Source organism: Macrobrachium nipponense, chromosome 13 (genome assembly GCF_015104395.2).
Source record: "Macrobrachium nipponense isolate FS-2020 chromosome 13, ASM1510439v2, whole genome shotgun sequence".
NCBI lineage: Eukaryota > Metazoa > Arthropoda > Malacostraca > Decapoda > Palaemonidae > Macrobrachium > Macrobrachium nipponense.
Window position 1 is genome coordinate 45,740,877 of NC_087206.1, and position 12,636 is coordinate 45,753,512.

General features: G+C 40.5%; 1 protein-coding gene across 1 annotated transcript in view; it reads left to right on the forward strand.

Moving 5' to 3' along the window:
• The window catches only part of LOC135225778 (F-box/LRR-repeat protein fbxl-1-like), a gene marked incomplete in the record, with an annotated part of 240,007 nt that overhangs the window by 54,971 nt on the left and 172,400 nt on the right, over positions 1 to 12,636 (forward strand). The window contains 1 exon segment of the mRNA XM_064265244.1: positions 4,769 to 4,905. Coding sequence (XP_064121314.1) covers positions 4,769 to 4,905 — 137 coding nt within the window.

Genomic DNA, 12,636 nt, shown 5'->3' on the forward strand with positions numbered 1-12,636 from the left:
GTATAGGACTACGAGTCTACCACAACATTGCACTATTATATGCTCTCTTGCTTAGGCAAAGCGCAGCCTTATTAGGGAAGTAAAACATACTGTGAGGGAATGGATGAGCTTGCTGGGGACCATTTCCTTCCTAAAGAAGTTTGTTTCCCTGAATAGACTGCAAATTCAGACCTCTACAGTTTTTTCCTACCGGGAAACTGAATTTTATTAAAGATCTAGGAATGATTCTGAACATCTCTCGGTGCGTTAAGTATCTCTTGAGGTGATAGAAAGAAGGTGCCGGACATCTGGAGAGGGTTTCAGATGTCCTGGATCATAATCTGAAAGAAGTGGAAGCAATTCAGTCGTCCCCATCCAGTCCTCGAAACGAGTTTTTGGAAACCATGGTCCATATCAACTCTGATTCTTCCACAGCTCTCTCATATCTTAGGAAGTATCTTCTCTCGGTCCCGGTTCGGGTTTACGAGAAAGAGCCTATTATAACAACAGGCGTAGAATGGAACGATCCTCTAGAGGTTCGTTACAGGATTGCAAAAGTCGGTTCGAATCGTCTCGATCGAAGGCAGCAACTACTGACTTCCGGGTGGAATCTTTCTTTAGAAGTATGTTGAGAGTTGTGGAGACTTTAGGACGTCCTTTCATTCATCTCTTCGCTAGGTTGAGGACGAAGAGGCTTCTTCTTCTCTGCTCCCTTTTTCTCGATCCGGGAGCGGTAACATTAAACGCCATCCTATGATATTGAACGGGGATGGATGTTTAGTCTCTTTTCCCCTTTTTCAATCACTTAGGAAATGTAATAAGATTGATTTATATTATCAGGGGAGTGACAATGACGCTAATCGCCCCATGTTGGCCTTCAAGACCCTAGATTCACAGAGGTCACGTCCTTCCAAGGACCTTTTCCGAGAGAGTCGGTCTCCTTTAACACGAAAGGTAACCTATAACCTCTCCGCTCTGAGTCTGACTACGTTCAGACTATCGAGATGTTGACAGCATAAGATTGCAGTCTTCCCTTCCGTTTGAAGAATGGGATAAGCTGGCAGTCACAACTATTAAAGAATACGTCAAATATGTTGTTGACGGCCTTTGGGCTCAGAGATTTGCTTCTGTCAAACAACAAACCAGCCTTCACGATCTTTGAGTTCTGTGAAATCTCGAAACTCGCTCACCATCTACTTTTTGTCTCGCCTGTTTTCTCGGAGTCAGACACTCGTGCGAGATCAGGAGAATAATAGTAGCCCTGAGTTTCTTGTTGACGAAGTCCCGGTTGCGTTTTTACACCCCCGATGATCGTTTAACATTAGACCAGGTTGGTACTGTCCAGGCCATTCGTCCTTCGGGACTGAATCGCCATTTTTGCTCCTCGCTCCTTTCTCCTGGCACCAGAAGCTCGAGCAGGAAGTTGGCTCAGGATGGATTCGCTAACGACTTTGGTTTGCGTTGATAACACCCCCCAGGTTTGTTAGCTTGAATCGCCCAGGCAGTCCAAACACTCATCCTTCAGCGAAGAATAGTGCCTTATGGCTTCAGGGTACAGCCTTGCTGTCCTTGATTCGTCTGACTGGTCAACTCGGTCGGTCACCTGACGTTAGTACAGACGGACTGACTGTGCATGTCCAGATCGAAGCTTTCATTGGAACTTAGACATAGTCTGAGTTTCTGATGTTCAAACGCATTCGAACATCTACCTGTTAACTTCTTGCATGTGATCAGGAAGGCATTTTTCTAACCACCCTAGATACGACAAAGAGGGTTAGTGAGATTTTAAGCCATCGTCACAAGTTTTGGCTTTAGAGAACACAACGGTGTGCTCTCTAAGCTTTTCGTTATGGCCTAAGAATGGAAACCCGGTTTGTCCTTGGGCCAGGAGCTTGGAAGCAAGGATGGCACAAGTTAGTGGGCAGGAGCCAGAGAGAGTCCTGTGCCCTGTAGGTCTCTCAAGTTTTATCTTGATAAAACTATAGAAAGTCAAGGTCAACGGACAATCTGCGGTATTCCGTAAAAAGACCAGACTGGTTCATGTCCAAAAACACCCTGGCATTATAGCCCAAGGAGTTCTTTTAAGAGGTCTCATTCATTGTGTTTGCATAAGGATTTGAGATTTTTTTTTCTTAAATATGAATGCTCAAGAGGTGAGGGCGCGGCCTCGGAAGCATTTCAACAGAGCATGACACTCAGTAACATCCTGAGTGCCACGCTTTAGCGAAGCAACTCTGTGTTCGCTTCACACTCCCGACAATCTCGGTGGGTTCCGTAAAAAGACCAAGACTGGTTCATGTCCAAGAACACCCTGGCATTATAGCCAAGGAGTTCTTTTAAGAGGTCCTCATTCATTATGTTTGCATAAAGATTTGAGATTTTTCTTAATATGAATGCTCAAGGAGGTGAGGGCGCGGTCCTCGGAAGCATTTCAAACAGAGCGTGACACTCAGTAACATCCTGAGTGCCACGCTTTAGCGAGCAACCTCTGTGTTCGCTTCACACTCCCGACGGGATGTGAAGACGACATTTCAGATCCGTAAAGTCGCTAGGACCATACATATCCGTAGATATATTATTGGGTGCAGGAAGCAACACGAATCCTATCCTATAGAAAAGGGATAAGGTGGTGCTTTTAACTTTGAAGGTTGGTCGCTTGAGGCGCGTTCCTTTTCTTTAGCCTAGAAGTTATGGACTAACTTTGATAGGTTAGGTCAGGTGGCCGTGGTTTTAGCTTCATTGCCCTCAGAAGTATGGTCATAATGGTCTAGTCACCATTGTGGTCACGCCCGTGATAGATCATTTAGATCGCACCAGCACTTACAGGTCTCTACCTCCGCTGGCAACTCTAGTAACGCAGAAGCAGGTTTTTGGTGACAGTAATCACGAAGTCGGCTATGCTAACAGGTGAGGAACTAAGATGTATATCATCTACTTAATTAAGTTTCCCAAAAAATCCTATTCTGTCTCTTCCACCATCCGAAGGTGGGATTCAGCTATATATGTATCTGACAGGTAAGTTTCATGAACAAAATGTTATTGTATGATACAATTAAGTTTGTTTCATACTTACCTGGCAGATATATAATAATCAAGTACCCACCCACCTCCCCTCAGGAGACAGTGGAAACAAAAATATTATGAAGGTAAGAAAATGGGAAATGATTCCTGGATACCCGCCTCAGCGGCGGGAATGGGTACTAACCACCTGACTCCCACTGCGTGTGTCGTAAGTGTTTAAATTTCTGTACGGATTCGGAAAAAATACAGCTATATATATATCTGCCAGGTAAGTATGAACAACTTAATTGTATCATTACAATAACATTTTGTTCATACTTACCTGGCAGATATATATAATTAAAGTGCCCACCCACCTCCCCTCAGGAGACAGTGGCACTGATAAAATATGAATAGAAAATGGGAATAGTTCCTGATATCCGCCTCCCACGGCGGGAATGGGTACTACCACCTGGCCGCCCACTGCGTGTGCCGCGAATTTTTAAATTCTGTCGGACTTCAGAAAATACAGCTATATATATATCTGCCAGGTAAGTATGAACAAACTTAATTGTATTATAACAATAACATATTTATTTGCGGAAAACGAAGGAATGTCGAGGTCCTTCTAACAACTTATGGTGTTCGGTCAAGAGACCAGAGTTACCTATGTCGAAGAATGCTCTGGCATTCTTCTTGAGGGACACCATTAGGCAGGTGCATTCATCTTGCGAAGACAGTGATATTAAGCTGTTGAAAGTGAATGCCCACGAAGTGAGGGCTATATCTACCTCGGTAGCCTTCCAAAAGAATATGGCACTCAATGACATTCTGAGTGCCACTTTTTGGCGGAGCAACTCGGTGTTCGCTTCACACTACCTGCGGGATGTGAAGACGACATACAAGAACTGTTGCGCTTCGACCATACGTCGCCGCAGACACTTTGGTTGTTTGGCAGACAGTTTTTTTGTTTTAATTTTCGGTACTTGAAAAAAACTCTAAAAAATCACGAACGAACACTGACCTAATGTTAGTATAACTTACTAATACAGTATTAATCAAAATTAATATTTGAAAATTAGTAAATCATTTTGTATTATAAAAATGTATCTAGTCATGAAAATAAACATCAAAATACACTAATCAGTGATTATTTTTGTTGGAAAATACAAAGAGAGAGAGAGAGAGAGAGAGAGAGAGAGAGAGAGAGAGAGAAACTGTGCTAAACTATAAAGGATTCTTATCGTAGTATGCGTTTTTTAAAAGCGTCGTTAACTCGGAGCGTCGGAAGCGTATGCGTCGTAACCTCGGTGCAAGCGTCTAACCCAGTGCGGATTTTTCAATGAATATTTAAGAAAAAGCGTCTTAAGCCGGACGCGTCGTAACCCGGGGACCGCCTGTACTATATATATATATATATAAAATTATTTTATTATAAAAATGTCATTTTTGTAATAAAATTAATAAAATACTTGCAAATAAGCATTTGTAGATTTTTTTTTCAAATTGAAGATTAACTGCTTTTTTTATAGGGGTATTAGGTATTCACGGACTTGAGCTATTCGGGGGTCAACTGTATGTGAATACCATATCTGTAGAAGTTTTTGTAATGTGTATGTCATCTAAATACCCAATGATAAGATAGTTATTAGGTAGTTTAAATCATATGAAACTGAACCATTCTCAGTATGTGAGGCAAGATTTATGCCTGATTTGTATGGTAAAGTGATTTGGAGTCTTCGAGTCTGATCTATTTTGCTAATAATTATACATGCCTATTATTTTTCAGGTTACTGATGTTGAGTTACGAAATGTCTTTTCTCACTATGCCACAGTAGTGAATGCTTTCGTAGTTAGAGACAAGCATACTCATAAGAGCAGAGGGTTTGGATTTGTCCAAGTTGCAACTCCCGAAGACGTACAAAAGTAAGTTGATTGGCTATTCTTTACTATTATGAGTGAATTCAAAACTGCGTTCTGAATAGCAGCTCTTTTTTTTTTTTTTTTTTTTTTTTTTTTTTTTCTTTTTTTTTTTTTTTTTTTTTTTCTTCTTCTTCTTCTTCTTCTTCTTTTCTTCTTTCTTCTTCTTCTTATTGGACAGTTTGAATACAAACAGAAAAAGTATTATTAACTCTATGAATTCTAAAAAAAAACAATAAATAAATAAATATGAATTGGGGCAAGAAAGCACAAGACACCAGACCCAATTTTGAGTCATTTTGACTCATTTGGGTAAAGGAAAATTAGCCAAGATCCTTATAGTTACAGTAAATTAGAAAGGTTTTGTACTGGAATTAGAAAACTTATCACACAGGATTGCCTTTAAAAAAATCATAATCAGGCAATTGAAAAGAAAAGTGACCAATAGAAACTACAGTAATTCAACAAAACTTGCTTAGTAAGCAGGGTTCAAAACTGTTCTTTCTTTTTTCTGTCCTATGCTGCAAAAGGGCATACATTGTCCATCCCAGTTGGCATTTCCTTTTGAAAGGTAAGCAAATGGAAATAAAAAGAAATGTAATCCAGTGAAAAGTACCTGGTTTGAATATATTGCACTTGAAGTTAGAACTAGACATGAAAATATTGGACCAGAGAGTATCATTTGCTATAAAAATACATGTGGGGAAGATCATGTAAAAAAGTCAACTGACGGCAAGTTTAAGTATGAAAATGTTAAGCATTCTTGATAAATTTGGTGAATAATGATATTACAGTTTAAGTGCTTTTGTTTTTGCAATATAAACTTTACCAACTACAAGTCGGACCTCTTTAATATGGTAACCTTGGAATATGGCCTTTGCTGGACTACAGAAATGGACCTTTTAAGACTCCTAGGGGAACCCCTGTGTAGGTAATCATATGTTAATTTAACATATTGCTGCCCTTTGCAAGGGTAGAACCAAGCTTAACAAGACATAATACACCCATTAACCCACGATATGCTGCAGCAATGCTGCTTAACCCTTTAATGGTTACCAGTGATGGACAGCCTCTTGACTCCCAGTGGTGAGTGACACAGAGTAAATATAAATATTTTTTATACATACTCAGATAGTTAGCAAAAAGTAGTAAGTAATAAGCAGTCATGTTTGGGCATTACTTGGAGTGATATTTTTTTATATATATATTTTCATATTTGGAGAAAGAGAAAACTAATAGTATAGTTCACATTAATTTCAAACTGCAGCTTCTCTAACATGGAGTCCAGTAATTGAAAATTTTCCAGATCATTTATTTTCCTCATATGTAATCTGTTCATTAATCACTATAATCACATTAGATTCTTATTCTAATACTTTTTTTTCGATGCACTGTACTCGTTTAGTTACTATTCTCTCTCTCTCTCTCTCTCTCTCTCTCTCTCTCTCTCTCTCTCTCTCTCTCTCTCTCTCTCTCTCTCTCTCTCTCTCTCTCTCTCAAAACAGAAGATAATCTAGTGTCTGACCTTTCAGTAGGTGCAAATCTAGGCAAAAGCAACCATAAAATGATCTAATTTCAAATTAATGTTCAACATAAAGAAGAGAAGATCTCAATAAGATTAGACTACTGTTAACAAGACCTAAAAGTGCTAAAGGAGTACGTTAAAATCTAGAGTATGACGAGAGCACAGTCATAGATAAATACTGGGAAGGCTTTAATGAGGAATACACAGAAAAATACTCTAGATGTATACCATTAAGGCAAATACTAACAAATAGCAACCCTCAGCCTAAGTGGTTCAACAGAGAAATTAAAAATGCAATGATAGAAAGAGACAGATTGCACAAATCAATGAACCCACGCCCAACACCAGCAGAAACAAGCAGACACAAAGAACTCGGTAGATTGGTGGACAAATTAATAAGAAATGCAAAGATAAATGTGGATATGAGATTTTCATCAGTTTGTAAAGAAAACCCAAAAGAATTCTTTGCACATGTTAACAGTATGAAACCAATAAAAAAATAGTATATGTCCCTTAAGGGACAATAGAGGTAACCTGGTGAACTCATACTTGGAAAAAGCAGAGTTATCGAATAAGTTTTTTACTGGTGTATTCACAATTGAAGACACTACCTCAATACCAGAACCTGCTATTAATAATGAAGGGGCAGAACCGTTGGACAAAATAATATTTACAGAAGAGTACATTAAAAGCAAATAGACAAACTCAACAAGTTCAAATCTGGGCCGGATGAGATTCATCCAAGAGAAATTAAAGAGCTAAAAGAGGAGATGGTTCCTCACCTATAAAAACTCTACAGAAAAAGTGCTGACCAAAGAAAGGCACCAAAAGGATGGAAACTAGGTAATGTGCTCCCAGTTTACAAAAAAGGTCCAAGAGAAGAGCCGGGAAATTATAGACCAATATGTCTAATGTCGGTCGTTTGCAAGATTTTTGAGTCCCTAATTGCAGATCAAATTGTGGATCACATTGATAGAAACTTGTTGTTAAGCAGCCAACACGGTTTCAGACAAAACAGATCCTGCCTATCAAACCTCTTGGAGTTTTTTCATAACACGCTTGGTATTTATGACAGTAGTAGAGCAATAGATATACTCTACTTGGATTTCCAAAAGGCCGTTGACAGTCCCACGCAAGAAATAGGAGACTAGATCGAAGACTGGTTAACTTACAGAAAAGAGAGAGTCGTAATATATGGTGAAGAATCAGAATGGACAGATGTAACAAGCGGAGTTCCTTGGGTTTCTGTCCTTGGCCCTCTCATGTTTTTTATTTACATTATTGACATTGATGTAGGCTTAACTAGCAGGATAGCCAAATTTGCAGACGACACCAAACTAGGTGTAAATGCAGCAACCCAGATGCAGTGGAAAGTTTAAGAATGATCTAATGAAAATAGTGGTAAAAAAAATGGCAAATGCCTTTTAACATGGATAAGTGTAAAGTGTTACAAATAGGAACAAATAACCCTCATGCCAGCTACATGCTGCTTGAGAATGACATAAATAGTGTAGAACAAGAGGAGGACCTTGGAGTTATTATTACCAAGGACTTAAAATCCACAAAACAGTGCATAAAAGCAGAAAAGAAGGCACAGAAACTAATGGGATAATAAAGAGACAGTTCAAATGCAGAAATAAGGAAACGGTGCTGCAGCTCAGCACATCAACAGTTAGACCTCATCTTGAATATGCAGTACAGTTTGGTCACCAACACTAAGAAAAGACATAAATAGATTAGAAGGAGTACAAGCAAGAGCCACAAAGTTAAGGGGAGCGCTGACTCCATAAGGCTCCATTATAAAGTAAATCCTGATAACTTCCTTATGATTGAAGGGATTTCTAACACTTATTCAACTAATAATTAAATTTTTCAAAGAGAATTTTTTTTAGAAATTGTAGTTATAAGTTAATTTTTTTGGCATTTTAAAAAAATTATGGTGTCACTTATTTAAAATATGCCAAAAAAAAAAAAAAGTTTCACTCAAAAATCAGTTTGGCTCTTTGAAAATCAAGATAAATAGTTATACTTCACCCTGTAAATGTTTTATTGAATTTGGTTCTGTCTTCTTGGAGTTATAAGAACTTTTTGAAAAAATAGCTTATGAGTAAATGGCAAAAGAAAGAAATTTACGCTTATTTTGTAACAACTACAAAACTATGCCAGGTAGATGGCTGATTTTTGCACTAAAACTATTCTGTCATATAAGAAATAAGCTCTGAAATTGACAATGTAAGCAAGTGAACAGAAATGTGATTTCTTGACTATATTTTACCAAAATTTTTCATTTATAATTTATGTAACATTTGTAAATAATTTGAAACTTGACAGTTAGAAGGCTGATTTTTGCACTAAAACTATTTTGTCATATAGATATAAGTCCTGAAATTTTCAATTGTAATCAAGTGAATAGAAATGTGATTTCTTGATTAATATATTTTACCTCAAATTCGCATAGATATTTTTATGTAACATCGCATAGATATTTTTATGTAACATTTGCAAATGAATGAGAAACTTTGATAGTTAGAAGGCTGATTTTTGTACTAAAGCTATTTTGTCATGATAAATATGCCCTGAAATCTATAATATAATTAGAAGAATAAGAATGTGATTTCTAGATTTCTATATTTTATACATTCAACTTACCTGTCAGATATATACTTAGCTATTGACTCCGTCGCGCCGACAGAATTTCGAATTTCGTGCACACGCTACAGGTAGGTCAGGTGATCCACCGCGCTGCCGCTGGGTGGCAGGAATAGAAACCATTCCCGTTTTCCATCAGATTTTTTCTGTCGGCCATACTGGTAACATCGTTGTTGGTATCTCCGGCTGGATTTCGTTTTTGAATTGCAATTGATCTTCGTTTTGGACCTTTGGTGACGTATTTGGATCGTTGTATTGGCATACGCTATTTTGGACTGTTATTTGGATTTTGTCTTGGATTTTTCATCATGATGTCTGATTCTGGAAGTGTGGTGAGAATGTGTGTGAATGAAGGGTGCAAGGTGAGGATGCCGAAAGCTTCGGTTGATCCTCACACTGTCTGTAGAGTATGTAGGAAGTATGAATGCTCTATCGATAACACTTGTCGTGAATGTGAGAGTTTGAGTGCTGAAGGGTGGAAGTCTCTAACTTCTTATTTAAAGAAGTTAGAGAAAGACCGGTTAAGGAAGTCCTCTTCCAAAACCAAGCCTAGCTCTCTTTCTTCAAGTGATTTGGTGAGTAATTTTGTACCCTCTTCTAACATGATGAACGCTCCTTCTAATATTTCAGGACCTTCTCCTAATGCAGATCCTACGGAATCTGCTTCGGAGATCTCAAGCCTTAAAGCAGCGCTTATGAAAATGGAGCGTAAAATGGCTGCCATGGAAGGTAAGCAAAATATTAGTGCTGTGGAAAGTGATGTGAATGTCCCCAGTGAAGTGGAGGAGGCATCTGATTGGCTTCACAATGCTCCCAGGCCTAGACCTCTTTCAAGCTCCCAAGCCCAGAGGAGAAGGAATGTCAAAAGCCGTACGGAGGTTGTGGAGAATCCCCACCAGTCAGACGTCTCTTCGGCAGAATCTGTGACACTGCAGACTGCCAAAGAACGCATTAGAAAAAGCGTTCTATGTGAATGTTTTTCTTCGTCCGAGAATTCTTCACCCAAAAGAGGATGGAGATCGGCGGATCTTTCTCGTCCCCTGAAGAGGATCTGGGAAGAAACTGGGATAAACTCGAGTCCGGAACGATTTTCGGAGGATTCCCCGACAGAGAACAAGAAAGCTAAAGTTATGCCTTCTCCCGCTAAGTCGTGGAGAATGGAGAAAGAATACTCTCCTTCCACCAATTTTGATCAAAGAGATGAAACAACTAAAATTTTGAAGGATATGCAAGAGTCCATTGCTTCTCTAGTTGGAGTTCTTTCCAGAGATCCTCCCAGAAGAAAGGATATTAATCTTCCGGTGAAGAAATCTAAAACTCCTTATTATCAACCTCCCAGAAAAGAAGTTTCTTCTTCGGATGAGGAGTCTATCTTTCACAGACCCGCAAAATTACGTGTTCATGGAGTGCTTTCCGGGCGCGAGGCGCCAGCCAGGCGCGAAACGTCAGTCAGGCGCAAAGCGCCAGCAGGGCGAGAAGCGCCAGCCAGGCGCGAGGCGCCAGCCAGGTGCGAGGTGCCAGCCAGGCGTGAGTCGCCAGCCAGGCGCGAAGCGCTAGCTAGGCGCAATCCAACATCGGGACACGAAGAGCCAGATAATGACTACTCTTCAGATCAATTTGGTTACAAAGAACAACCTTTGAAGGATAGGAGAAGTTTCTCAAAGGAAGCGACCGAGCGCGAAGCGCCAGTCAGACGCGATGCGCCAGCCAGGCGCGAGGTGCTAGCCAGACGCGAGGCGCCAGCCAGACGCGATGCGCCAGCCAGACGCAATGCGCCAGCCAGGCGCGAGGCGCCAGCCAAACAGGAGACGCAAATCAGGCGTGAAGAGCTAGACAAGCGAGAAGTTACAAGCAGTAGCAGAAGATCTTTATTTAGGCATGTAATGTCTTCTGATAGCAATTCTCCTGTAAATAGAAGCCCTATTCAGATTAGGGAGAATCGAACTCCACAAAGACAACCTAGTACGTTGAAGGTTACAGTTTCTACTTCCATGTCTCAAGATAAATTAGTGGAAAGGAAAGGGAGAGCTTCTAGATCTGTTAGTCTCTCTCCTTCTAGAAGTATTTCTCCTAAAGAAACTAGATCTACGGATAAAGATTCTCAAAAGAGAGCTCGCTCTCCTTCTATGATGGAGTTGGAAGACGTTTCGGAGGAAGGAACCCCGAACAATGAGGGTGTGTCTAATTATAAAGTGTTAGCTTCTCTTCTCCTTCAAGAGTTTGGAGACTCTCTAAGCCCTGCAGCTCCTCCCTCTCCTAGATCTCTGTTCTCAAGTACGAAGATTCCTAAGTCCTCTTCGTATTTAAAGATGAAGCCAGCCATATCAATGAAGAAGGCGCTTCAATCATTAAATAATTGGATGAACTTGAAGAAGGAAGCTCAGAAGACAGTTTATTGCTCTCCTCCATGTAAGCTCGGAGGTAGGAGAGGAATATGGTATAGGACGGAGGAAGCGATGGGGCTTATGCTTCCATCTTCCGCAGAAGCGGATTTTTCGAGCTTGGTTGAAGCATCAAGGAGACATGCATTGAACTCAGCTAAGGCGTATTGGAGCATGTCAGAATTGGATCAGCACCTTAAGGGACTTTTACATGTACTAGAAGTATTTAACTTCTTGGATTGGTCCCTTGGAGTGTTGGCCAAAAAGGCAAAGGAACCGGACGTTTTGGAACCTGAAGTATTGCATAGTATTTTATCCTGCATGGATAAGGCAGTTCAAGATGGTTCGGGAGAATTGACATCTGTTTGGGTCGGGAGTGGTGAAGAAGAGATCATTATTTGGTTCGTTTCGAACCAAAGCTGTATCTCCTTCACAGAGGTCAGCCCTTTTGTATGCTCCTCTCTCGGATCACCTTTTTCCTTCTCACTTGGTGAAGGATATTTCAAAGTCGCTTGCTGAAAAGTCAACCCAAGATCTCTTGGTTCAATCCTCCAAGAAAACAAGACCAGCAGTACCAGTGACGAAGAAGACTACTCGTACTCCGGTAGTCCCCTTTCGGAGAGGTTCCACCTCTCGACCTCCAACTAAAAGGAAGACAACAGAAAAGCGAGGAAGGTCCTCCTTTCGGGCCTTTAAGAAATCAAAATAGCAGCGAAGTCCTCCAAACATCTGTAGGGGCCAGGCTCCCAAACTTTGTAGGGGCCTGGGCAATAAGGGAAGCCGATCCTTGGACGTTAGCAGTCTTGGAGAAGGGTTACAATATACCTTTTCAGGACAAACCACCTTTGTCAAAATCTCCAAAGGAACTGTCGGTGAAGTACAAGGACCCTGTTCTGAGAGAGACACTTCTTCAGATGGTGATAGCGATGAGGGACAAAGAGGCAATAGAAGAGGTTCAGGATCCTTCCTCCCGGGGTTTTACAACTGCCTATTCTTAGTACCAAAGGCATCAGGAGGATGGAGACCAGTCTTGGATGTGAGCATCCTGAACCGTTATGTGGAAAAGAAAAAGTTCTCGATGGAGACTTCTGCCTCGGTACTTTCGGCCCTGCGGAGGGAAGACTGGATGGTCTCTCTGGACCTTCAGGATGCCTATTTTCACGTTCCTATTCACCCATCATC